The sequence below is a fragment of the Seriola aureovittata genome, chromosome 23 (genome assembly GCF_021018895.1).
Source record: "Seriola aureovittata isolate HTS-2021-v1 ecotype China chromosome 23, ASM2101889v1, whole genome shotgun sequence".
Lineage (NCBI taxonomy): Eukaryota > Metazoa > Chordata > Actinopteri > Carangiformes > Carangidae > Seriola > Seriola aureovittata.
This window is the reverse complement of record NC_079386.1, coordinates 16057057-16084448: the sequence shown is the minus strand read 5'-3', so window position 1 is coordinate 16084448 and position 27392 is coordinate 16057057. Positions and strand designations below refer to the sequence as shown.

Here is a 27392-nt window from a genome sequence, read left to right as displayed (position 1 = left end):
CTGGGGCAAGGATTTGTTGTTGGACTTCTGCTAACTCCCACCATACATGGCAGTTTCATTATTTCCACCAGCACCTTGATAACAACCATTTAATATCTGGAGCTGAAATGATTTATAGTTGATTAATCAATTAGTTGACTGACAATAAAAATAAATTGGCAAGAATTCTGATTGAGCGATTAATTGTTTGAGTCATATTTTAAGCAAACATTGCAGAAATTTACTGGCAGTGGCTTTTGAAATGTGAATATTTGCAAGTATCCATGGTTTTATATTACAGTCAACATCTTTGCTGACTGCTGGAACTGGTGGTTAACCGTCATTAAGGTAGTATTGCAGAGCTTGTATTAGACTCCATTCATTTTAGCTAATTATAATAATAACCATGTCATTACTATATAATAATAATAGTAATAATGATAATAATAATAATAATAATAATTATGTTATTATTATTATTTATTTTGAAGAACAAGACCGGAAGTCCTTCGTGCCATCCTGTTTTACTTGACATCAGTAAGGAACAGGGGCAGACGGCTCTCCCGGAACTCTGCAGCCGCATCGGCTCTCACAATTTCAACATCGGGGTTCGGTCCACCATGGCGGCTTACGGATGGAAATACTGATGACAGTCCGAAAGATCGCCTCGATTTGTACGATGGTAAGGAGCTGAGATTCGGCTGTGTCGGCGGTGTTCGTGCACCTCGGCTCTGTCCGGTGCCCGGGCTCGTGAGTGAGCCAGGACGCTAAGCTAGCTGCGCGACTAGCAACATGATAATAACACGGAAAGTTGTACAGCTTCGCTTGTTAACGGTAGCTCTGTGGATACTGTGGATTAGTTTAATAAGAGGATGTTCATATGCGCAAACCAAGCTTGTTTGACAGTTTATTAGCCGGCTTGTAGTTTGTTTATGCGAGAAGGGCAGGGCTGACCAACGGGCGAAAACTAGCTAGCTTAGCCTGCTAGCCCAACGGTCTGTTTTGGACAAAGTTGTTTACTCAGTGGTGGTCCAGACGAAAATCCCAGCTCGGGACATTGTTACTTATTTCAGCTTATTCTTTTAATATACATGTGACACATTGAACATGTGTGAATAGCTAAACATCTGTCCGGTCAGCTAGTGTAAACACCCCAGCCAGCTGACATTGCTGTCTCTTCATGTGTAACGTAACTGATGGAGAAATTTAGCATTTCCTGTCATGGGTTACACCCTGAATGTTTCCTCTGGACGGACACTTAGCTAATGTTCAGGTTTTGGTTCTCAAAATTTATAACAGACTCTATACACTTGAATATATGCAGCCCTTTTATAGTGTAGAGTATTTGTGATGGTAAATAAGATAGAGCGGAGGTTGGTGCTTGAATGATTTTCTGCTCATAGTCTGTCACCTTTGGTTCAGTTAACTGTGAAATCCCCTTGCTGTGTATTTATCCCTTCGTATGCAATGCTTTTAATTAGTTAAATATCCTCCTAAATAACATTTTCAAAGGCTCTCATAACCTGATACTTTATTGATCCCTTCACAGAAATCCAGCAAAGTCAGAGGTCAGGGTCAGCTACATAACAACATCCCTTGAGCACCTTACTCAAATACACTCGATGCTTGTTAACATGGGGGCTTCAGTGGCTTCAAGGACAGCAACCTGTTTGGCAGGTTGTTACGGAGAGGTCAAGGGTGAAAAGGTCAAACGCTGCCAACTCTGCTTCATTTGCTCTCCTCGTATTTAATGTGACCGCTCTCTGTCTGTGTTTGTTTGGCAGCGGAGCTAAGTCACGGAGGCAGACAGGGGAGCTTAAAGCCAGAAGATTAACTTCTGACTGTAACTTATCCTGCTTCTACCCGCTGCACCTTTCAGAGCTGACAGACGGCTAGGCAGATGCCACGGAGGAGTCTGCTGCAGTCTTTTTAATTTGTTGGCCGCTGCTGCTTCTGCTGCTGCTGTGTGTGTGCTGAAAGCAGTAAGCTCTTACTTTGTCAGTATGTCTGGCACTTGCAAGGTGTTAAAGACCACACACCACGACATCTAACCCATTTAAGTGTGGAGGCCAGCATCATTTAACAGCACCTACTAGACAAACACTAACAAGGCTAAATATTAGCTGTGGCTGGCAGGTTTGTTCAGTCTGATTGCCGCTCTGGCAGCCTACCAGTTTCTGCCCGGAAGGTATTTGTTTTTTTCTGAAAATCAATTTGGCTCGTGAAACCGTGAAAGTCACTGTTATGGCTGTCCAAACCAGAGCCGGGCAATATTGATGAAATCACCTCTGTATCCATTATATGGCAACATGTTGGGGATGTTTTTAGAGAAGCAGTATGTGGTAGAAAGGCTCGTGGTAATTTATCTCTAAGCAGTCTGTCAACTTTTAATCATATGGTTTAACTGTAATGCAGCATTTAGACAAGGAAGAGACATTGTGTAGGGTACAGTACATCACATGATGTATTGATTTGTATTAAACGTTGAGATACTCGACTTATTTAGTTAAATGAATAAGATTTGCTTTGATTTTGTTCAAATGGTTTTGGTATCTGACATTTCAAACGATACCCACTCAGTTGAAAATCAGTTAGTCAAGATGCTTTTCTTCATAACATCCTCTAACAGTTAGTCATGATTAATAAACATTATGCACTCGCAGAACAGTCACTTAACCCTGCTGTCTTTAATCGAGTTTCCACTGAAAAAAGTTTTTCAAGCAGCTCTCAGCAGCCGGCGGAGTTCACTCCACTTTCATTTCCATCAGCTCAGGAAACAGAGTCATTTCAAAGCTGCCGCTTCAAACCAGTGCTGAAAACATCAATTTAAATAAAGCCTTTGATTTACAGCCCATACTGAACAAATCTTTTCCCAGATATTTGCCCTCCCCGTCTGTTTGTTGTTCTGACACGACCTAGCTTGTTTTAGTGTGCGCTGGCTTTGTTTACAACCCAGTGCTGTTTGGAGGCTGTTTTTGTTCGATAAATAACCTCAGTCAGATCTTCATCTGCTTCGCCTCTTGTTGACTTTACATGGACTGCAGTGTGATGATGAGTAACAGTGAAGTGGCTCCACTCCGTTTAGTCAGTCAACCTTAAAGGAAAAGCCGCATCATCGTTATCATCATCATCATCATCATCATAATCATCATCTTCTTCCCCCTCCTCTCTCTGTTTCTCTCTCTGCTGACTTAATGTAATATTTGATTCCTGGAAACTCAAAATGACATCCAGAAGAAAAAGGCTTCATGATGACTGAAAGACGGATTTCATCTTTGATCAGATTTTAGTCACATATTTATGAAAGCCAAAAATATTGATACGTTACTCAGCTTCATACAGCGAAAGTCGCAACCTGCTGCAGAAACTATGGGGTTTAATCTATAATGCAGGAAGGTGTAATGAAGTGGTATCTTGCTGATAGATGATAGATTGAACCACGGTCAGTCCAGCCTTTATAATACAGACATGATTACCATTTTAAAAGGCTGCTTCATCGTCTCGCCTTGAAAATCCTGACACAGTAGTGTGTGTGACATTGAAGTTACACGCACACACACACACACACACACACACACACACACACACACACACACTCGCTTCATTTATAAGTAGGTTTTGTGTCTCTGCTTTTATAATGGAAAGCAGGGCCAGGATTTGTACTTGTAACTTAAATGTGCACCTTCAGGGCCAAACACGGTGTGGGAATTTAGAGTGGTAAGATTCACACACAGTTTTGTGTCTTTGAATTTTTTGACGGATGTTAACAAAAGTAGCCCGAGGAGTATTTGTGTAACCTCGCTGTTTATATAATTTGTGCATAAATTCTCAATATCTTTTCCCTTCTACATATTCATGAACATGTTTGTTTTGTCATAAACAACAACATCATTTCACATTTTACAAGCAAGTTTTTCTGACTCAAATCTACAAGACATGCAACCATCATGTAACATCTGTGCTCATCTTTCCTCCTTGGTCCTTGAAATCTCTCTGTGAAATGCAGATGTTCAACTGGTAAAAAATGAGACACTTAATCACAAGTGAGAGGACACTGTGTGTTACCGTTGTGCCCGCCCATCATTAAAGTTTCCCGTAGCTCGGTGTTGATGTTTTTGTCACAGCTGAGTCATGGGAGGAAATTTGGGAATTTTGGGCGTCATCGAGTCTTATGAAAAAATGAGGAAGTGGCTTTTAATAACAAAAACACCATTCTCATGTCAAAAAAGCTGGATACATCTGGCATAATTTGGCTCCTTTACAATAACATTTTAATCCAATTATGACCTGATGTTGGATATAATGTTTTACAACACACTTAATTATACTGTATATATTGATCTAAATAGCTGAGCAAGTCCCTGTAAATTTTGTTGACAAAGCTGAAAAAATTTTTTGACAGTGAGCCTATAGACAATCAGCTGATAATGATAATAAAGAACTGACTTGGATGAAGGTTTATCTGGATTCACTCTGATAAGTTGTTAATTAGTGTAAAAATAATATTAAATATGTACAAACAAGTAATGAGAGCGAGACTGCGCAGAGGAAATCTTTGTGTGTGGAGAATCGAAGGATATGAAGCAGGACACAGCTGCAGCAAACAGATGGTCGACCGTCCAGCAGAGCAGAGAGAAAATAGAGCAGGAAAATGAGAAAACAATGAAGAGGAAGTGAAAGATGAAGGACAAAGTTTTCTAAGGGATCATTTATTATAGTGTTAGGGAAAGTCTGATGATGAACATCTTATATATATGACGTAAAATGTTTACTTTGCTGTACTGTGCCATCTTACAGCCTGTGCCTCTTTCTTGTCCAGGGCGCCAATGCCTCTGCCTTGGAAAAGGAGATTGGACCGGAACAGTTTCCAGTTAATGAACACTACTTTGGATTGGTCAACGTAAGTATCAATCAAAGCCAAACAGCATTTAGTAGGGCTCTTAGATTTATTATGGTCCTGCCCTCATTGTCCTTCTAGGACGTATTTCTAATTATGTAAATGTGCTTTCCATCATTAAGATTCAAACCTGTGTCAAGCACCATTCCTCAAATACTGCTGCCTCTCAGTTGCTGTGAGTTGTAACACAAAGTCTCATGGACACACCCTCCACTCATTTTCTTTCTCTCTGTCTCTTTTTCTTTTTTTTTCTTCTAGTTTGGCAACACCTGCTACTGTAACTCAGTGCTGCAGGCTCTGTATTTCTGTCGACCGTTCAGGGAGAAGGTGTTGGCATACAAGGTAAGTGACGAGAGAAGCACCATCGCTGTAACGGAGAGCAGTATACCTCTCCACAGATTTGTACAGCCGACCGGTTGCTCACGCTAAAAGAATGCACTTAAATATCATACTGGCCCGACTGTTAGACAATATTTTTTCTGGATGTTAGTTTGAAAAAGCGGGGCTGCGTATTTGAAGACCTAATGTTGCTAGGCTAGTGAGTTTCTCCATGTCCAATCATAGTGTGTCTTTTAAAGTTAGAGAGCTCTAAAAGTGTTGAAGGGGATAACATTCATTGCAGCAATATAGGGGTGGACAACCTGACCATCTTACATCGTGGACGACCTTACTTTGGCATATGATCGACTTGTCAGATGATTGTACAAGTTGAGTTGATAAAAGGTGCTAAATTTGGATATTTAATTTTAAAAAGAAGCGTCAAAATGGCAACAACTTCCAATCAGGAGAGCGGAAACAGGATGCGTCATGATTCAAATCTACTCAAAGAGATCGTCATTTGATCTTTTGTCCAGATCGCCCACACCTACTGCAATATATCAATTACTCACCAGAGTAAGTGCTGGGATGTAGGAGCACATCTGTATAATTAGGTCCAATGGGAGAACAATAACAAGCAGATATTATGCAACAAGCCAACATTTTAGTCAGATTTCCCTCAACCACTTCATTTCAAAGTAAAACTGAAAGCGAGTGCACCTGAGATGTCACTAATAATCCCTCAGAAAACTGCAACTGCCTCAAGTATGGTGGGTCAGTGTTGAACCAGGGAGCCACTGCTGGGTCCACATCTGTTTCCCTTTACCTTATACTGAGTCAAGTCTTAGCCCTAACCCCACGCCGCAGTCCCACCCCTAACCACTCATCTCCGTCTCCTTACCACAACCTTCCTCAGCGCTATGGGGGAGCAATATTCGCAGGGGAAGCAGACTGTGACACATGACCTGTCTGGATGTTTTACAGTTTGTCCTTTTTCTCTCTTCTAAATAACTTTGACCAACCTGCAGAGTTTGTTTTCAACCTGTCTCATCATCTGACTGCTCCCGCTTGTTGCCCAGACAGACCTATTTTTAGCAGCGTTGCCGCATTACAAGACCTCGGCAATTAAGTCGGCAGGTGCAATTTTTACATTACTGATGGAACCGACGACTGGAGCAGCAGAAATTACACCAAAGTTATAATGAAGTGCATTTTATCGGTTTAATCTAGTTCCTAGCTGAGGAAGGCAGAGCCTGTAACGTCTGTGTGTAGCGGACTGTCCCTAATGATTTATTTAGAAAAGCAGAATGTGGAGGGAAATTTAACAAGTGCTCGTCTCATATATGAAATCAGTGGCTCATGTGATGTGTTTTCCTGCCACGAGGAAATAAATTGCTGAAGACAAAGCATCTACGACGTCTTTACTGCAGAAACTGACGGGGACCGAATCGTCTGTCGAGCAGCCAAGAGTTACTGGTGTCACCACACGTCACGATTAGCAGCTCAAAAAACCATCCAGCTGCCTTCAAGATCCTGACAGTGAGAGAGAGAGTGTGTGAGAGAATGAGGACACGGCTCCAACTTGGAAATGTGCCTCCACCCCAACGTGGAATTTGCAATATGTTATGCTTTGAAAGAAGTATTTCATGTTTCACTTATATGAGAGGGAAGGTTTCATCTTATCATTGGACTCGTAATACAGCTGTTGGAAGATGGAGTTCACACTTGAGGAAAAATAGTTCATTAATTTGTTGTTAAAGGTCCATGTTTTACACTTCTCATGTGCTTTATTTGAAGTGTTGATGTGTGTGTTTCTCTGGACTGAGCGCTTTGATCCTTTCACAGTATTAATACAGAACCTCGACTTGCTTTAAATCAAACTCCACATGCACATCTACCTTTACACTATATGGGACCTTTAATGTGTCTTCAGAGAGTCTTCAAAGCCTCCTTCAGCTGTTACCTCTCCCCCTGGTTAATGAGTGAAACATAAATTTCAGAGATCATCTATATCACATAATGTGTGGGAGTTTTATTGTTTTGTCATCTCTCATAAATTAGATAAAAGTCAAAGTTCAGCCTGAACTGGACGTCGCATTACCTTCACCTGTACTCTGAAGATTACACGGCCCTGTTGCAAGTCTTTATGTAGGTGACAGGTGTGTCCTCTTCCTCCTCCTCCTCCTCCCCTCCAGGTGCAGCCACGTCGTAAGGAATCCCTCCTCACCTGTCTGGCCGACCTGTTCAACAGCATCGCTACGCAGAAGAAGAAAGTCGGAGTCATCCCTCCCAAGAAATTCATCTCGCGGCTGAGAAAAGAGAATGGTAGTGACACAAAATGATTAATGTTCTTGTATCTGTGTTGTATCATAAGGAAGGTTTAACATTGAAAGAAGTTTAAATAAATTAAATGTAGGACTTACTGTATTTTTCTCAAAGAAATAACAGTCTGAACAGCTCTTTCATCGGTTACATGTTTAAACTGACTTCCTTTCACCACGGAGCGTCACAGCTGAGATATGGGATGAGGAGAAGAAGAAAGATGGAGTGGGGGGGGGGGGGGGGGGTTGTTTCAGCTGAGGAAATAAAATTGTCAGCCAAATCCTGGAGTGGAAAGCAGATGAAAAAGAAGAGACGGTCTTAATTGGCTCGTGTCTCCTCGCCAACATGTGCTGATGATGTTTATTTTCTGTTCTCTCTTTCTTCGACGTCTTCCTTCCCCATTTGTCTATTTCTGTCTTTTTTTTTTTTTTCATGTCTTTGTCTGTTTCCACTTTCCACTTTATTTTTTCTGTTACTGTATTTCGGCGTCTTTTCACATATTCATATCTTTCTACCCGTGTCCCCGTCAGAGCTGTTTGACAACTACATGCAGCAGGACGCCCACGAATTCCTCAACTACCTCCTCAACACCATCGCAGACCTGCTCCAGGAGGAGAAGAGCCAGGAGCGACAGCAGAACGGAAAACTGGTGCAGAATGGAGGAGGAGGAGGAGGAGGAGGGGGAAGTGCAGGAGGAGGAGGAGGAGGAGGAGGAGGAAGTGAGGGAGGAGGAGATGGCGAAGGAGGGAAGGAGACACAACAGACTTGGGTCCACGAGATCTTCCAGGGAACACTGACCAACGAGACGCGCTGCCTCAACTGCGAAGCTGTGAGTGGCATCTGAAACCACCAGAAACCCCAAGTCCTTCTCAACGCCATGCAATAACCAAATTAACTGCAACTTGTGTGTTACTGGTGCCCAGAAAGGACAAAACAATCAATATATAAAAAAATTTTCATGCATTTAAGGCTCAAAACAAACAATATCTTTGGACAACGATAGTCACTTTATATAGCTCCACAAAGAATTTGCACCTGGCTGGATCCTCGAGTCTTTGCATTTGAACCTGGTATTAAAATACATTCTTGTTGTCTCGACTGAGTTCACATTGTGATTGGATCGGAAAATGCAAAATAGCGAGGCAGGGCTGATGCTCGTTGTAAATGGGGTGCAAAGGAATCAAATGCAAAAGAAAAGGACCAGAAACAGAACTGTAGTTGTCGACTGGTCATGATGTTGCGTTGCCAGTTCTCCGTCAGTTCAGTAACAGGATGAACGTGACCTTGAGCGTCTTCACTTTTGTTCCAGGTGAGCAGTAAAGACGAGGACTTCCTGGATCTGTCGGTGGATGTGGAGCAGAACACCTCCATCACGCACTGTCTCAGGTAACGAGGGGCTCTTATGGAGAAATTGGCCTTTTATCCTCACTTGATATTCAAAGTCACGGGAAAGACACTGAGTATGACATCGGGACTGATGAGTCTTGAATGACTCATGATCGCAGTTTATCTCAAGAGTGTGTTAAATGTTGGCGTGTGTGTGTGTGTGTGTGTGTGTGTGTGTGTGTGTGTGTGTGTGTGTGTGTGTGTGTGTCTTCTGAACAGGGGCTTCAGCAACACAGAGACATTATGTAGTGAATACAAGTACTACTGTGAGCAGTGTCGCAGCAAACAGGAAGCCCAGAAAAGGTGAGTGAAATCAGCTGCACCTGTACTTTCTGACATTTCCTCTTTCTTTCTTACTTTATTACCTTTTTATTTTTACATGCAGCTTCTCTCTCTCCTTTCCGAATATGTTTCCAGAGGATGTTTCTATCTGACTTCTTCTACCCCAACAATAATTCTGATATCCAAACTCAGGGAATCGGCAGATACCGAGTACGACCCCGAACAGGAGCGGATGAAAATTAAAAGCTAATTAGAGGCTGTAACTCCAGAACATCATTAGAAAATTCTGAAAGTGAAATATTGTGGTTCACACTCACAGCTGCCTCATCAACATGAACAGTAACCTACTATAAATATATCACCACCACACCAAGAAATAACACCTACATTAATACAATGTGCAGCTAAGAACCCTTCAGGTGTCATGTGAGGTAATAGTCGTGAAAAAGCAACTTTTTTTGACACGAAACTTCTTCAGACTTGCTGCTTTAATCACATGGAAGCTTGAGCAGGTTTTTGGCCGTTATGAAAATAGAAGCTCAACAACTGTAGCTGTAAGAACCTGTCATCCAAATAAGCACTCTGTCTCACGTCACTGTGGGAGCGTGAGCGGTTAGAGCCGCTGTCGCACAGCGACCCTCCAGCGCTCGAAAGGTTTTTTTTTTCTTTTTCTGAGCGGACAAATAGTTACAGTTTTTTTCCATCAGAAAGCACACCCCCCCAAAACCACAGCTGATGTTACTGTGGCAACCAGTCGGGGCCTTCCTGTTGCATTCTGAGAAGTTCATCATAAGTGTTTGAAGTTGAGCTAGGCGAAGGTGTCTATTATTAGCCACCGCACGGCGGTGTCACAGCTGCTGGACGTGGAGTGTCATCAGAAAAAAATAAAAATAAAAAAATATATCCTCTCTGTCCGAACCGTCTGCTCACGAGTGTGTGTATTTTTACCGTCCACCAATTAGCATCCATTAGCCTGAAAGGACCACGCTGTCACCAGCGACTGCTCCCCCGCTTTAACAGTGGGCAGAACGCTGCGAGAGCGCGAGCAGAATTAGCACAAAGCAACCAAGACCTCACTGCTTGCTCCTGGTGGGGGGGGTTTGGGGCAGTAATGGCGTCGACGTGGAAAGCTTTTAGCCCTCTCAGTTTTGTTGTGGGGACCACTCACCCTCACTGCCTGTCTTTGTGTGATTTTACTTCCCTCCTGGTGTTTTTTTTTCCCACTGACCTTTTTATAAGCCGTGCTCTTTATTTTCACTTAGATTTTTCTGTTTCAGTAAAAGTTCTCGTGAGTCCCTCAGCTTTGGGTCCAAACCAAACTCAAAGAGTTCCCTTCAGAGATCATTTCCGTTTCAGTTGTGCTCTGGCATTCAGCGTATCACTCGGAGTGAAAGAAAGATGCCACCAAGGCCTCAGGAACTCCATCGAAACCACTTCAAACCATTAAAACCCCTCCCTCTCTGTCTCTCTCTCTCGCTCTCTCTCTCTCGCTCTCGCTCTCTGTCAGGATGAGGGTGAAGAAGCTACCCATGATCCTCGCCCTCCACCTGAAGCGCTTTAAATACATGGACCAGCTGCACCGCTACACCAAACTGTCCTATCGCGTCGTCTTCCCGCTGGAGCTCCGCCTCTTCAACACGTCCGGGGACGCCACCAACCCCGACCGCATGTACGACCTGGTGGCTGTCGTCGTACACTGTGGCAGGTAGGTTCTGTCATCAGTGCATCATGACAATTCTCCTAATGATACAGGAAAGTTTTAAATTGCTCACGTCGTCTGATCAGCAGCCAAAAAAACGAAAAAGCAACTTCCTGCATAACTTAATTTCCAGTCCATCAGCTAATCTGTTAAACTGCATTTTTCAACACTGATCATGTGGCTGAAACTCAGTTTACAGGGCGTCTGCAGGTCTTGGAAAGTCTTTAAAAACATTTATTTCAATTTCCTCAACAAAAAAAAGAGGCCTTTTTAAATGTGTTAAGAAGTTCATTTACAAAGGTCTCAAATGTTTTTTCTTGTCTGCTCTCGGCAACAGTGTTACTTATAAAATGTTTTTTATATGTGATTATAGCAACAACAAAAAAAAAAACTGTCTGGAAAAGCTGGTTGTTTGCATTCAGCTCTTTGAGTCACTCTGGAAAGTTGAGTTCAGGTGACTCAGGGATGTGGAAGGTCCTCTGAGGGGGATCGTCAGACACCAGCTGACTGACAGTGAGCCTGTGCATGTCGTTAGTCGTCAGATCGTCTTCAGCTTCCCTCAGGTGGATAGACGTTATATATAAACACCACGGCTCCCATGCTGCCGTCTGTTGATGTGAGCATGTAACTAACCACCTCTCTCAGTTCATCACAACATAAATTTCAAATGCTGCTGAACTGTTTGTACCTTTGAGTGTCTCTGCCTCAGTTAGACTTTGAAAGATTCGACTCAAAACACCAAATATTTAATCCTAAATAATATTTTCATAACGCGTCTCCCCTGTTGTTCCTCCTCTGTGTCTCTGCGCTGCAGTGGTCCCAACCGCGGACACTACATCACCATCGTCAAGAGCCACGGCTTCTGGCTGCTGTTTGACGACGACATCGTAGAGGTAAGAACCTCTCGTTCTTTCTCATTTTCACGTTTCTCATTCTCTGTTTTCTCACTTTTTCTTTCGTTTTTTCGAGCCTTGAAAAATAATTCTGAGATGTTTTGCCTTCAGGCTGATCATCAAACACTTTTCTTGTGAGCGAGTTCAATGTAATTCTCTCGGATTCTTCAGTATTTTCTTGTATAAAAGAAAAATGGATGCCTTCAGATGCTGAATACAACCAGTAAAGAGTGACCTTTGCACAATACAATAACACGCTGCTTATAGATTCTCGGCTGTGGGTAAACATTGTGATTTATTGTTTTGGTTTCACTACGCAAAGACTGACCGCTGTCAGCTGACTGCACGTCTGGTGGTAACACAGTAAAGAGTAAAACTGCTGACCTCTAAACTTTGGCGTCAAACACTGTTCATGTATAGTTTCTGACTTTAACCTTTTCTGTTGCTACTCATCTTCACTGTTGCACAAAGCAACTAAAAACCCCCAAATCGAGAATTACAAGCAGTTTAAAAACAGAGCTGATTGTTGAAAATGGAGCTGGAACAAATTATTATTCTCATTATTTATTATCAGTTAATCTGATGATTGTTTGCTTAATGAACCAATTAATCTTTAAGACTATAAAACAGACGAAAAGTGTGAAAAATGCTCGACGTGATGATATGAAATGTCTTGTTTTTGTGCAACCAACCATCTAAAACCCAAAGATATTCAGTTTACTCTAATGTAAGATGAGGAGCAGCAAATTCAAACATTTCAGAGGCTGAAACTGTCAATTTCCTTCTGGCATCTTTGCTTGAAATTGGACTCAAATGATTAATCAATCATCAAAATAGTTGCTGATTAATTTTCTTTCTGTGGTCGATGACTTGGCGAATTGTTGCAGCTGTTGTTGAAACGTTTGTAAAGGAACTTTTTGTAACTGGAGCCCCTTTTGTGATATTTCCCTCATTTATCTTCTATTTATAAGCAGATTTACAGAGAACTTTACCGAACAAAAGTTTCATAGTGCTTCACAAATAAGGATAAAAGAGTGATAATATGATAGAAGCATCATATGATGACATTTCAATAGATTCTTTGTCTTTTCTGGTCATTAGTCCCAGATTTAAAATAAATAATTCAACAAACAGGCAACTCTTAGGGGTAAAAGGTCAAATCAGGTTGAGCACTCTTATGTTGCGATACAACTTTCAGCCCATGACAGACAATAGCCGAAAGTTTGAAATCCCCATCAGCCGCCTCACCTCTCCACACGGTCTCATGTCGAAGTTTCCCACCTCATCCTAACCAGACAGGAATTTTTCAAACGGCCGTCCTTCCAGACTCGGTGTAGATCCTGGCGCTCCGAATGTTGTGTCTGGATTTCCTACGGCGGGGGCCGACCTAGATACTTCAACCTTTGCTAAATAATGAGGAGCTAAAAATCGGGTTTAGCGATCAGGATACGATTAGAGGAACGGAGGGGTGCATGAAAGCGTCCACACAGAAGGATAAGGAGATGAAGGGAGAGAAAACAGAAGAAAGAAGTGGATACCTGCTTTAGATTATAGAGCAGGATTACACTGCAGACCTGAGGACAAGAACCAGACTGAGAATGTTTACCTGCTCTTTCCTCCTCGTACTTGTCTTTTCATTCTCCCTCTCGACTCCTCTTCTCATGTTCGCCTTGTACCTGCTCTACCTGAGACATTATTCACCCCGGTTACGCAGCCATAAACCACAGGCCTCTTCGGTCGGGGAGACCTGGTCGGCTCACTGTGTTCGGCAGATTATAAAAATGACAGAGTGCCGCTCCGTCCGCTCCAGCCCTCATTCTTCATCTTTTAATTTCTACTATCTGCGAGCAGGTGACGCTGATGTTGAGATTACGCTTTCGGTTATTTTTAACTTCAGTCCTTCGCTCGCATATATTTTCGGTTGTCATGCCGATTCCCTCCCAGCGGCTCCTGTTGCAAAACCATCTGCTTCCCTCTCTGATGTGGTGACAGGAGAGAACATGACAGGCTTCATAGAAACAACAGTCTGACATCCCTCTACATGTGTGACAGCGCTCAGCCCCCTGTTGAACGCTCTCCCAGCTCCTCTCTCAGCACGCTGCAGCTGACAGGACGGCAGCGCCGAGACGCAACAGTTTGCGTAACCATAGCTGCGATAATGTGATGATTAATCAAACCAAGAACATTGGATTGATCATATTTAAAAGCACCTCCATCCCTTGTGAATATGAAGTATAGGAAGTTAGAAGTATTGCTTTACTAGTGAACAGTTTGCCAAAAGCATGATGTAGCTGTTCAGTCGCTGGCCGTCGACCGCAGCGGTACACGGCCAAAGCCTCGGCATGCTGCTGTGTTTTAGCTGCAGCCAAGTAACCTCTCACTTTGTTATTTTTCTTTGCTCAAGCCAAAAAGGACAGCGTGTCACAGCAATCAAGCTATCAGCAGTTAACGGACTGTGTCGTCATTGTGGTTAAATGATCCAGGGTTCACTGTGTATTACAGAGATGAATGTACAGTACAAACAGAGTTGTCTAAGTTGTGTAATAGTTTTCTTTTGTTTCACAGCGCTGCTGCAAGTTTTTTTTTTTTGTGACTGCAGACATACAGCGCTCTACAAATGTTGTTTTTTCTTAGTCAGATCTGCAATTTGCCTTAAAATTTCATAGGAAGTGTTGTGTAAAGAATTATGTAATTTATACTAATTACAGGGAAAAAACTGTCCCATTTAAACCCACGTAAATACTTGTTACAGTCACTTTGTATTGGAAAGAATAATTTCTATATTTGTTGTTTTCTTGACAACAAACAATGAATTGGAATTACAACAACAATGATCTACAAACCTTAATTAACATGTTTCAGTGATATCCTAAAGAAATGAATAGGTGTAATTTGAAACTAGTTGTGCAAAAGTTTTGTACATGATCAATTTTGTCTTCAAACTTTTATTTTATTGATATTCGTGACCTGTTCCAACAAGTTTCACCACTGCATTTTAGATTTACCTACAAAATACTGTGGGTTGTAGGTTTATCTCTTTGCTACTAATCATGTATATTTTATATTTTTGCTAACACTTTTGGATGTATACTGTAAAGCTTTAGATTAGTTTTAATGTACTGTTCCAGGCAGCCATTGGTTTCTGTGATGGATTCCACAACTCCAGTTTAAAGAGTCTGCCAATTAGTAATTAATGGAAACCAATAGCTTGTCTGGAACGGTAGAAAAAAACCCATTCAACCGTCTAAAACACAGATGCATGGTTGTGTCTACTCAATAATCAGTTTATGGTCTTTATTTAGGAACAACTGCACAGTCTGATGCAACCCAATACAACTGTTCCGCCACTTTTAATTATGCCTGTAATGTCCAGCTTTTGTTGACACTTACAGAATTATATGTTTTAGCATTGAGGTCATAGCTGGGTAAGAACATACACAACTACTGGTATGGTCCTTTAAAACATTTCTCTATGGGCCCAGCCTTCGCATATTTCATATTAAACTACCAAATGTTCAGTGCAATAAAATACCGCAGCCCTCCTTTCTGATCCAAGTCCAGTCCCAGTTCAGTGGTTGGTTCCGGTTCAGCCACAGTTAAATATCAAATCTATACATCGGAGGCGTTTCTTTGCCCCGCTTCGGGACTTTTGGCCCAATTAAAATAGTTTATTTTACTTTAGATCTCCCCCGGCAGTGGGAGAGGTCACCCTGCTGTTTGGATACAGAGTGAGCTGCTCCTTCACAGTCATCGAGGGCTGATGTTTAAAACTGATCGCACCAGCGGTGGATTTTTCCACTATGATGGGAAGGACGCCTGCTGGAACATCTGGTCCAGTGGACAGAAACTGGCTGAGTTGTGGCAGATTCCGCTGAGTTTGCAGAGCTGAAACCCTAACTTATCTTTTTTTTTCTTCTTTTTTTTTATAGTTTGTGTAGATTTACTCGCCCCGTCTGCCTCACTGCTTTGTATTTGAGCTTCCACAACTTCATCTTATAAGTTATATCCATCTCATTGTGCCTGTTTATCTCCTCTTTTGTAGCCAGTTCTCTTTCACCACCAGTGCGAAAGCATATTTCTTGAAGTTTTGTTTTCAGCCCCATTTTCCCCACTTTCCCCTTTCTGGACAGAAAACTGCTTCTCCAAATAAGAACCAGACATCGCCACTTACTTGTCAACATACTCAATTTTAGATGGAGATTTGTGTAGCAAATGAAAAGCCTCGCTGAAACAGTTACACAACAAAGTTCAGCAGCGCTCAAGGAGGGGTTTTTATGTTGTGCTAAGACAGACCTCCTGAACGGCCTGTCATCCTCCGGTTGTCTTTACACAGAGGTTTAATAAAGGTCGGGGATAAAACATGTTTCTTGTTTTTGAAAATTAGTTTCCACAAATTCTTCAGACACGAAAACATTTGTAAAGTGACTTGATAACATTCTTCTTACTAAGTGACGCACAGATCTATTCAGTTTGAGTAATAAAAAAAACATCTTGATCTCGGAAATAATAGATCTGGTTTGTCCAAGAATGTCTCTCAAACCAAAAAATATGAACACAATGTTCAGTTTTGGTAAAAGCCTTTTTTGGCTCCCAGTTCCTTCTGTGCTCTGTGAACAGGAAACAGGGAACAGCATCTTTTCTCTTACTCTGTGTTCCTAAAATCGAGGTGGGAAGTAAACACCATGTTCTATAGTTTGTACTTTGAATGTAGCCAGACTAGCTGTTTCCCCTTCCTTCCAGTCTTTATGCTAAGCTAAGCTAACTGATTTGGCCTCAGCTCTCTACTTGATGCACAAACTCAGAGAAAGAAAGCGAATAAGCATCTGCCTGGTGTATGTGCATCGCATTGTCTAGGAAAAGTCATTTAACTGCAGGGCTGAGTGAGAACTCAACCTCTGTCTTCTTCTCTTGTAGAAAATTGACGCGCAGGCGATCGAGGAGTTCTACGGTCTGACATCGGACATTTCCAAGAACTCCGAGTCGGGATACATCCTGTTCTACCAGTCCAGGGACTGAACCAGCCAGCGGTAAAATCCCCAACAGACTGTCACTCAACAGAGGGGGAGGGGCTTATGCCTGCCACCGGCTCCGCCCAGTACGCTCACATAAGTATCCAGGCTTTATTCCCTGTCGGCGGAGATTTGCACTGGAGCGCCAACTCGGATCGGTTGAGACGTGCGCAGGTCGCATGCCAGCCTCCTGGATTACGACCGTTTAAATCCTCTGAGCCCACACTGCAACAAAGCACCTTACAAAACAAGATGGCCGATTCTGTAACGCTGGCTTTGCACTGTGGCATCAGCTGGGAAGACTTAAAGAGTAACGCCAATCCAAGAGGCTGACATCGGCGTGTGCACAGCGGTCCATTCTGGAGGTAAAAAGCAGTCTGGGACTGCCGTGATGATGCAGAGTGACCAATCAGCTGTTTCGGATGAGACACATATGTGACTCGTGCCAGAGGATGCCAAGCCTCCGTGTCATGGTTACCATCGGTGGCATCGCAGTCTTCTTTAGCGTTTTTTTGTGTGCATATTATTATACCATGCTAAATTAGCTTTCCACAATGACCGTAAAGCTTTTCCTTAGCTTTACGCTAACACATAACACACCTCAAATTTAAAACTAAAAAAGAAAGAAAAAAAAAAAAGAGAAGCTCCCTAATGAATCTTCCTCTGGAGACGGAGAAAGACTAATATCTGACAGCGTTGTTAGACGTCCCGCCTGTCACAACAAAACCACTGACACTACCTTTAGCTTGACGCGCAGTGATGCAGTTGCTAGTTTGCAGTGTTTATATCATGAGGTGGTGCTAACGAGATATAGTGTTATATAGGCAGAACGGGAAATGAAAACCAGCCACTGGAGAGGCGTCGATGCATCTGACAAATTAGTCTTTGACAGATAAGAAGGGCTCATTACTTTCAGTTTTTACTCAACAACAAAAAAAAATTTTATTTTGAATATTTGAAAAAATAATACTTTTTGCAATATCTGTAATTCAACCATTTACTGTTTTATTAATTATGTCGAGGTTTTATCAGCAGCTCGTTTGATTTTAAGAGCTGCATGAAGACACCTAAAAGTTTGGTAGAAATCAGTTAACCCCAAATATTTAAATGGTAAAGATCTAAAACGATGAGCTTCAAGATCTGACAATCCTGTTTTTAGCTTTAAAAAAAAAAAAAAAAACTAGTTGTCTGAGCAGTGAAAGTGGCTGGTGAAAGTTTAAGTTCTCCAGTTCCTGGTGTGTCGTGCCATTACGGGTCATGTTTGGTGCCACAGCAGAAAAAAAAAAAGTCCTCAAGGGAAGATATTAAACGAAGATGTTTCAACAGCATAAGCTAACTTTTTATTTTTTTGAAGTTGGCTTCTCGTGGTTTTGACTTTACAGTTTGCTTTTAAAGGTTCGTGTTGTTTTAACATTTTTGAATTTAAAAACAAAACAAACAAAAAAAAGCCAGAATATGCACATTTGTATTGTTTTAAAAGGGACACACAAAGAGAAAGACTTTTTCTTTCCTTTAAGTCAGTTCTTACATCCAAACTGTCACACTACACAAAACCTGTCTGAATGTTTGTTTAGTGTGTCTTGTCCTTTTAGCGCCTTTTTAAAGCTTTATTTACCGACTGCAAACTCTAACACCTCCCGTACGCACACCTTGCTACAGCTGGTACAGTACACCTCATAATATCAGCCACCAATCACACGCTGGCAAATTTCGACTCTGGCTTAAGTGTTTCTCCTGCAGCTGCAGCTCTGGCAGGCGCTCAGACCTTTTACATAACATGTTTTTCACTCCACAATCATCCTGAATTGCTCAATAACGCTGAGTGACGCTAACGGCCTGCTGATGTGGAGCTCGTCCACGGTCGGTCGATGGCGGCGGCGACGCGGTATATTTAATGCAGTAAGACGGTCTCTGTCTGTGTTTGTCTCAGCAGTTTAAAATGGCTTCCCCCTCCTCAGTATCTCTTAAAATCTAATTCAGGAAAGAGTTCAGGACAGAAACAAATTCTGATTCAGTGTTGACTCGGCCTGTTACTGGCAATATTAAAGGGTCATGTCACCAAACATTTGACTGTAGTGTTGCTTTTTTTTAAAGCATTAATTAAACTGTTAAAAGCTGTCGTCGTAAAATCAGAACCAAAACTAGGAAGTCAGTTAATTAGTCGATCGGCAGAAAAATTATTTGTTTCTTAAGATCTAGGAATTTGTCGTCTGTCTTTCTTGACAGGTTGAAGATTAAATAAGAAATTAATTCACATAAATGTATTAAAAAAACTAAATCAATGAACAGTGAGAATAATCATTAGTTGCAGTTGTATCATAAACACATAATGTCAGTTCATTAAATGTTAGAATAATAAATGTCCCATCACTTATTCCCCAGAGTCCAAGGTGGCATCTTCACATTTTCAAATTATTCAATTCACAGTGATATAAAACAGAGAAAAGCAACAAACCCTAAAGTTACAGAGGCCAGTGGTCAGAAAAACTTTGGCCCTGACAAACAAATGGTTAATCATTATCAATATTGAAGCCAATTAATTTTCTATCTACGAATTTAACAGATTACTCGTTTACAGCTCTGGTCTCTTAACGATTGTGCAAATAGATAAACGGTTTAATTGATGCTCATAAATAGGTTTTAATTGTGCTGAGAGGAGGAGAAACAGGAGCCATTTTAAAACTTTTAAAACTTGAGCCTGCTGATCGGCAACAACCTCCTCTTCTTTCTTTTTTTGTTAAACGCACAAAAAAACCAAATGTAGGTTCTTTTGGTTTAGTCTTGTTTTTTCTGAAGTATGTTTTACACTGCCAAGCTCATGAGGCTCCACCCGACCGGGCTGCCTCGGATTAACGAGCAAGCTCACCCGGTCACACTCCTTTCGTAACGAAGCTGCAGCAGATGGGAAGTGAATGGAAACGCGCGCTCTGTGGCCTGTATATGTTCTACAGTAGTTGAGTGGCCTGGGCAGTGGCTCAATTATTATCTGAATGTTAAAATGTACAGTAAAATAAGAGCAGGGCTGATGCTTGACCTGTAAAATGCCATCTGGATTTGGGTGCGTCTCAAAACTCAAGTCGCTCTCTCTCTCCTTCTAAAAGCATTTACAATAAAAAATTTTTTTACAAGCACAGGATCAGAGTAACGTGTCGCCCTGATCCACTCTGGATATGTCGGGTTTACCCACAGTGTCTTTGAATCACCGAGCCTCGATCCCTGACCGTTGTATTACGTCGCTGTCTCCCAGAACTCACTGACAGGAAGTACAAAACAAAAGTACAGACTCGCAGGGTGATAGGCAATATTCATCATGACCCATATGACCTTTACTTCAGGCTCAAAGCTCCATGTGGCAAACTGCCTGATTGAGATATTGGGGCTGTGTTTGCAGGGTTAAATATATATATATATATATATATATATATATATATATAAACCAATCAGCGACGACGTGTGCTTTAGTGCTGGCAGTGTTAGGACAATGTAATGTTTATTACCATTAAAAAAAGGAAAGTTATCAAGTTGGCTTACTGACTAACTTGGAAAAAAGAGCAAAATAGTGTCGTGCCATTTACGGGTCAATGTGTGAGTGAGTTAAAAACTTTGAAATAAAACTTTTTCTCATCATGATTTTGTATCAGAGCTGAAGTAAACACAGCTAATTGTTGATATTTCTAGAGTTTCCAATCTCTTTTAGTGCTACTCATTTACAGTCAGTACAATTCATGAAAAATCAAAGGTTATAAATAGGATGAAATGTCCCATAGAGATCCTGGCCAGCGGCGCGTCGTATGACACACCTGGATCAGGGCGAGGTAATGTTAAAACAGTGTTGGTAAATCCAACGAAATCCAAACTCAACAGTTACAATCTGCTCATTACAACCACAAACGTTTGTGGTCGAGTTCTTGAACGTTTCATAGTTTTCAAAACGAAGGAGAGGAGGCGACTTCAGCTGACGCGTCCAAAACACTCCACTTCATCCACTGGGTCGAGGTTTCAAAGTCAACACTATTTCCCTTTCCTGTCTGTGCTGCTCTTAAACTCAACTAATCTACATGAAAGGATGATGTTGATAGAATTTTTTTTTTGGGTTGATCCACTTTGTTTCCATCAGTTCTGCAGTTTTTGGAAGTCAGAGAAAAGAAAAGGTCTGACAAAAAAATTCAGGTTGTATCGAGGCACCGGCAGAATCTGTGGACACCTGAAAATTGTTGCTTTCATACGAACCAAATGATGTGTTTTATATTTGAAGCATATTTTAAGCAAACCTTCCTTCACTCACAGTATAAAAGAACAAAAACAAGCACAAAAAGGCATCACTTGGGAAATGGAAGTCCACAGATTCAGTTTGGAGCTGGTTATGAATCTGTGTTGGTTGACGTGTTTGGCCACACAAAGCTTTGGAAACCCATGTTGAAACAAGGCTCTTTTTTTTTTTTATTTAAATACTATTAATATTATTATTATTATGAATGTTTATGTTAACTTCTTTTTCTTAGATGTTTCACTTGTTTTTGATATATTTTACTAATTTTAATAGTCTACCATTCTTGTGTAGGCAGCTCTGGATATTTTTAAGGATTTATTTTGGTTTAATTTTTGGGAGTATGTGATGAGAGATGTTGATGTGTACATAAATACAGATGTTATTATTGGAATATAAATAATTGCTTGCTTGAAATAATCAGCAGATCTAGATCAAACAATGTTAGCAGACATTATGTCTCTACAGTACTTTTATTCTGGTGGTGAATCAATATGCCTGGTGCTTAAAAAGTAACAAGCCCCACCCATCTGGCATCACAGGCAGCCTAAACCAAACAGCCCCAAATGAATGATCTCATATGTAATCTGACCGGTCACAGTATTGTACACAGAAAACTCAAGAAGTTTTCCTATAAGAAACTGACCAAAAACTGTCACATGTATCACTGTGTTAAAGGAAAAATCCACTTTAAATTACATGAGTACTTGAAAATATTCAACTGTTGGTGTTTTTCTTTTTGTCTCTTGGCTTGTTTTATGATTTGTTGTATGATAACTGGTCAAATTCTGTAAATGTCCCATTATAATTCCTGAGTTCTGGTATATTGAAAAGTTTTTTTTTGATAACTTAAAATATAAAACGGCTGAAATGAGCTTATCGCAGATTAATCGTATATGTCAGCTGATAATTGCAGTACAGAAATTCCAAAGAGGCATTAAAAGGTAGTTTAGAAACAGCGACACAATTACAAATTTATCATATGTCAAATGTATTTTTTAAACTGTAAAATGTTGCGGTCAGTATATATGATGGCCACGATTTAAAAAAACTAAATTAAGGGACTTTTATTAAAATGTTTGTTTATATTATACGATTATGTAAAAACATGACTATTGGCGCACACACAATATTGTTACTGGATCTTTAAAATATCAACATTGTGATTATTTACCTACACAAAGTCTTGAGATCATGGTTTCCGGTTGATGTTTTCCCGATCTAAAATATGGTGTCGTCGGTAAAAAGCTTTAGTTTTCTACCAACATTAACCCGTTAAAATAACAAGAAAATGGGCCAAAAATTAGACTAATTACTAGACTCAATAGACTAATTTACAACAACTAATAGTTGAATGTTTAACGTATTTAGTAACTCGTTAAACTCCTGTATGTTCGTTATTGACAAAAAAACAGCAAATTAAAACCTCTGCCATTGGTGTTGTAGAAAGGCATTATGGGAACTGTAGGAAATTACTTCCTAAAGTAGATGAGCAGGGGGAAAAGCAGAAGCACCAACATTTTGTTGAGAAATAACACTGCAGATGGATTTTTCCTTTAACAGTTGAAGTTTTCGTGTCCTGAAATCCCCCCCCCCCCCCCCCCCCCCCCCGGGCCTCGGTCATCCACATCATCCCCTTTTAAGACTCACCAAGAATGTAAATGTTTTGAACCTATTATGTGATGGACGAGAAGTGACTCAATGTGTCATTAACGTACTAGCGTGCGATGTGACGGCAGTCTCACACACACAAACAACAAAACTGCTTATTTATTTACATCAAATACAGCTCTGTGTCTGTTGGAAAAAGATCATTTAATATTTTGCAGCTTTGTGAGACTGAATTCAAACTTTAATAACATTCAATTATGGAGTATATAAAAAACACAAGAATCTGGTTTGGATTCATCTTGAGCAATGGAGCATTGAAGTGCAACAGACTGGTTAAAAAGCTGGTTCAGTCTTTTCTGAGAGATTTGTTCTTATTCTGGCACCGCTCTCAGACACAGAGGGTTTTTGTGGCAGACCTTTAACTGGCCATAAATTGTTCGAAATTGCTGAGGCTGACGCTTCTTCATTTTAGCTGCAAACACATCGCAATGACAGAGCATCAAGTCCTTCTCCTCTGTGCTCTGTTTGTGTTTGTGGGGCTGCGGCTGCTGCACATACTGCTGTCTGAAGTTCACTCTGAATACATGTAGATGCAGTGAAGTTTGGGAATGACGGCTGGTTCTGATGGTGTCCAAACTGTTTGAAATAAAACACAAACTGGTTTTGAAGATGGAATCTTAGGAACGGTCTTGTGTCTGTCTCTGCTACCGTTTCTCAGGATTCGTTCTTGTTGATTTATACAGCCGCTGCGGCGTTTCTATGGCAGGAATTTGAATATATCATCAATGATTTTTGAAGAAATATGAATTCTAATAATATAGGTGTTTTCAGATAAACTCAAATCAGTCCATCTCAGTTAGATTTGGTCTTAATCACATCAAACACCTTGAATATTTTTCCTTGTTCTGGCAGGTTTACATCATCTGAAGAGGAGGAGCTGGTCTCAGCAGCCAATCAGAATCTAGTATAGTGAACATCAGTGTTAACTTAGTTCTTGTTTTTGGTTAAAGAAGCTCTGACTTGACTCTGACACTTCTGAAGCTTATACACTGCAAAATCAACTAGAATTGGATAAAAAATAAAAAGTTGGTTCAGTGAAAGTTTAGGAAACAAGGTTTTTGGATTTTGTTTTTGTTTTTTTTACCTGCTATTTGTTGTTTGCCAACTTGAAAACTTGCAGAAGTTGCAGTTCGTGCAGCGGCTGTCGTTTCGTACCTCCCGTCGTTTCTGCCAAAATAGTTCAGAGTTAACTTGAGTACGCGGGTGTATACACTACTTTACAACATTAGTATGGAATTGTAACTCACTGCAACGTATCAAATCCCTACATGATAGCTTGTTTCAACAACATAATGATGAATGATAAAAAACATCTGAGGATCCCAAGCGAGAAAAAAAAAGATGGGAACAACTAATTCAAGTCAACAGATATTAACTTACTGGTGGACGAGTCTAGACTCCAGTTTCCAGTCTGTTTCCTGCTGAAAGATACACTGAGGACTCTATCATGGGATTGCAGGTGTTTTTTATTTTTTTAAATGTCTTAAATCATCTGGTTTTGTGCAGTTCTGTAAATCCAAACGAAGTCTGCAGCATCTAAATGGAACCAACTGAAGCTGCGTCTGCGTATCCGGTGTGAGATCATCTTCCCCTGCAGGGTGTTTTTGTCGTCTGACTCACATTATTGCTTTTCAAATTGTTGTGCTGCCAAAAGTGACCAAAAGGCCCCGACACGGTAACATGGTAACAGTGAACTGAGTCAGAATAATAACCCCTCCTCTCTCCCAGCAGATTCGACAATAAGCAACGACACAGAGCGAGTTTGACATTTAATTCTCTGCAGGTAGGCGGTACATTCTCCGGTTTAGGTCTTAACACACTTTGATGGATTTTACAATGATATAGAAAAAGTGTCACTGACAAAAAAAAAAAAAAAAGACAAAATATATCTTGTTTTCTCTACAAGGAAACCCAAAAGAACAGATGATACATTCACCTGCCGAGGTGACGGACAACTTCTGTGTTTGTGGTGAAGAAATACAAACGTTAGGACGTAGGAAAATCTCTGTACAACATCGTGGATTTCTACTACACAAGAGGCCAGAGGCAAAAACATCTGTACAGTTTCTTACCGTTTGGCACTATTCCCAAACCTAACACACTAAATCTATGCAGGTTATATGAGCGGATGTCTCCCTCTTGTGGTTAAAGGAAGGTAACGCTCCTGAAAGCTGAATTTCTATACGACATCCATGTAGTCTAAGTGATTTCTAGCTGCTGGACCACGGTGACAAAGATGCTCCGAAGACACATGCACATGCTGAGATACCTTTTTAAAACACCAGGCGTCATTTCGTTGAGAAGATTTTCCGACATCTAGGCAGCACGAAAAACCTTTGTTTCAACAGCATTTCAATGGCTGCTTCACAATGAAATATGGCCATTAAAGTGCTGTTAAAACTACATTTACATGTAACACAGACCCTCCACGTTGCTGTAAGACGATTAGCTTGATGGGAAATAAGGTCATTCTTCACCTTCGTAGAAGTTCTCATAAGATCCTATTTAGTGGCTGTTCCGGAGCTCTCAACAGATGAGCTTCCTCATTTAGATGGAGTTGCACGGATGATCAAATTTTCCTTTATTCTGAGCTCTTTTTTCTTTAATGGAATAAAAGTTGTTCTGCTGCAGAAAATCACTGTTTCAGATGGTTTTCTTTTAACTTGTAGAATACTGAAGTTTAATGCTGCGTTCACAGGAAATGGGATTCTTGGTAGAGATGACTCAGGACGGTTGTGCACTAGCAAAGTTGGTCATATGAGGGCTAAAAATACTGTGCACAGACGGTGTAGTGCTACATTATTGAATTTGGGTTTATTAAATCTTAAACAAAAGGACTTTGGCTCAAAACTTTTGGATTAAGATGGATGTAGTGGAGTTTTCAGAAAACTGGTTAATAGGACTTCAAAATGGACATGAAGGCTGTTTACAAGTTAAACTGCCCATGTGATATGAACGCAGCATCCAACCTCTCAGGTCAGAATGCAAAATCCCTCTTTGCTGAAACTTAACGAACTCGAATGTGAATGTGAACTGCACACAAAAATTTCCGAGCCGATTTCAAATTTGGAATTGAATGGCTGCGTTAAATATTTTATCTGTAGTCGTTCATATTATTGGATCACACTTTGGATCTTCATAGTTGCTAATTGTGGACAGCTGAAAGATGAATTGTGAATCCGAGTCAAAGTAAATGTGGCTCATTGAGGGGGAAACAAGAAAACAACAAAAAGAAACCAAAGGGAGTCCGGGACAGCGTCGTTACAGAGGACGGGTTAGTGGAGCCCATGCAGCTACAGTTAGTTACACAGTTCTAGGTAGTAAAGACAAAGTTTTGTGTATGTAAACTTATGGAATACATCATGTACAGTTTATATACAATGCAATTATTACTGCATCCACCTCCAGATAATCTCATTGACAGATTTATTTTGTTTTTGATTCTTTATTGACTCAGATGTCCGTGACTCTGTCCGAGGACGTTTTCATCTTCAACATCAATCCACACTGTCTTTAAAAAAAAAAAAAAAAGTTTATCCTCCATTTGTTGGGTTTTCTTCATTTCTTCTTTGTCCCAACTACAGTCATATACAGGAAGTTCAAGTAGGAAATTTGGAGATTTTTCAAAACAAGAGTCGTCATGACGCGTTTATAATCCTGGAATATACTTATCTTTTGTTTGTAAAGTCAACAGACGTCTCTGGAAATGTAACAGGAACTTTGACCAATTTTTCGGAGGATTTCTGACCTCGGACAGGAAGTTGCACGACTGCACACTCACGCTCCTCCTCTCTTCTCGCCCTTCATCATACCATCGTCTCCGAGCTCGAGCCTTTCCCGGTGAAGAAGTCCCAGAAGTTGGTGGCGGGCGAAGGTTTGCTCTCCTCCTGCGGCGTCTGTCTCACCCAGATGCTGCTCTCGGTCGACCCGCTCAGACTGGAGCAGCTGCCGCCGCCGACGCCCAGAGAGAAGCTCAGCGCAGAACCCAGCGGGCCCCTGCGGTCCTGGGGGTCGGGGTCCTGACCGTGGAGCCGGGAGGTGGAGCACGATGAGGAGGAGGGCTGGGACAGGCTGAGCAGGTTGTGGTGGGAGTGGAACTGACGCATGTGGCGGATGGATTTACCTGGAGGGACCTCACCTGGAGGAAGGAGACAGGACGGGGGGTTCGAACCTGCATGCTGGTATGTTTTATGTTTTCATCCTGCTTAAGTGCCGCTGAGCAAACCACTAAACATCTGCAGAGCTCAAACACTGATCCTGAACCTTCCCGGGGAAAGAGGAAACAGACCTTTCCTTTGGAAAATAAAAGCACTAGTTTCCTCGATGAAAACTTCTTCTCTGCTTGAACAATATTATGATTTCACACAGTGTGAGGAAAGTTTAGAAAACAATCACGGGCCCCTCAGGAATAAAGCAGTTCACAGAGTGAACCACGAGCATTTCTATTGTGCAACTAAGGTTTTTGTTTTGCTAAAATCAGCACTCAATATAAAGCGACTTCTTTATGTGTCACAGCTAGATGGTGCTGTTGGAACATTTATCGTCCCAAATGTCGACACGCTTCAGCTTTCAGACACATGGAATTCAACTTCTATTTAACACATATATAAAAGCCATTTCAAAAGATACTCAGAGCTGTAGTTACTTCCTGTCTCATTGTTGGAGTCAG

General features: G+C 41.1%; 2 protein-coding genes across 5 annotated transcripts in view; one reads left to right on the top strand and one right to left on the bottom strand.

Moving 5' to 3' along the window:
• The first annotated feature begins 532 nt into the window (after positions 1-532).
• On the top strand, positions 533-23343 carry usp12b (ubiquitin specific peptidase 12b). The gene is made up of 10 exons (XM_056369761.1): positions 533-661; positions 4799-4879; positions 5135-5218; positions 7390-7519; positions 8047-8345; positions 8826-8902; positions 9122-9205; positions 10692-10889; positions 11698-11776; positions 16691-23343. Exons 1-10 carry the CDS (start codon positions 614-616, stop codon positions 16790-16792), a joined length of 1182 nt encoding a protein of 393 aa, XP_056225736.1. The 5' UTR covers positions 533-613; the 3' UTR covers positions 16793-23343.
• A 1136-nt stretch (positions 23344-24479) lies between these two features.
• arhgap36 (Rho GTPase activating protein 36) overlaps positions 24480-27392 on the bottom strand; it is a 59437-nt gene continuing 56524 nt past the window's right edge. For all 4 annotated transcript variants that reach the window (XM_056369757.1, XM_056369756.1, XM_056369759.1 and 1 more), the window contains exon 12: positions 24480-26861. In XM_056369757.1, coding sequence (XP_056225732.1) covers positions 26530-26861 — 332 coding nt within the window. In that variant the 3' untranslated portion in view covers positions 24480-26529. The remainder of the gene's footprint in view (positions 26862-27392) is intronic.

What these genes read in the sequence shown, in the direction of transcription:
- usp12b (XM_056369761.1), top strand. Translation starts at nt 614, where the DNA reads ATGGAAATACTGATGACAGTCCGAAAGATCGCCTCGATTTGTACGATG. An exon ending in TCCATCACGCACTGTCTCAG is followed by an intron (nt 8,903 to 9,121) that starts GTAACGAGGGGC and finishes TCTTCTGAACAG; the next exon opens with GGGCTTCAGCAACACAGAGA. An exon ending in TTGACGACGACATCGTAGAG is followed by an intron (nt 11,777 to 16,690) that starts GTAAGAACCTCT and finishes CTTCTCTTGTAG; the next exon opens with AAAATTGACGCGCAGGCGAT.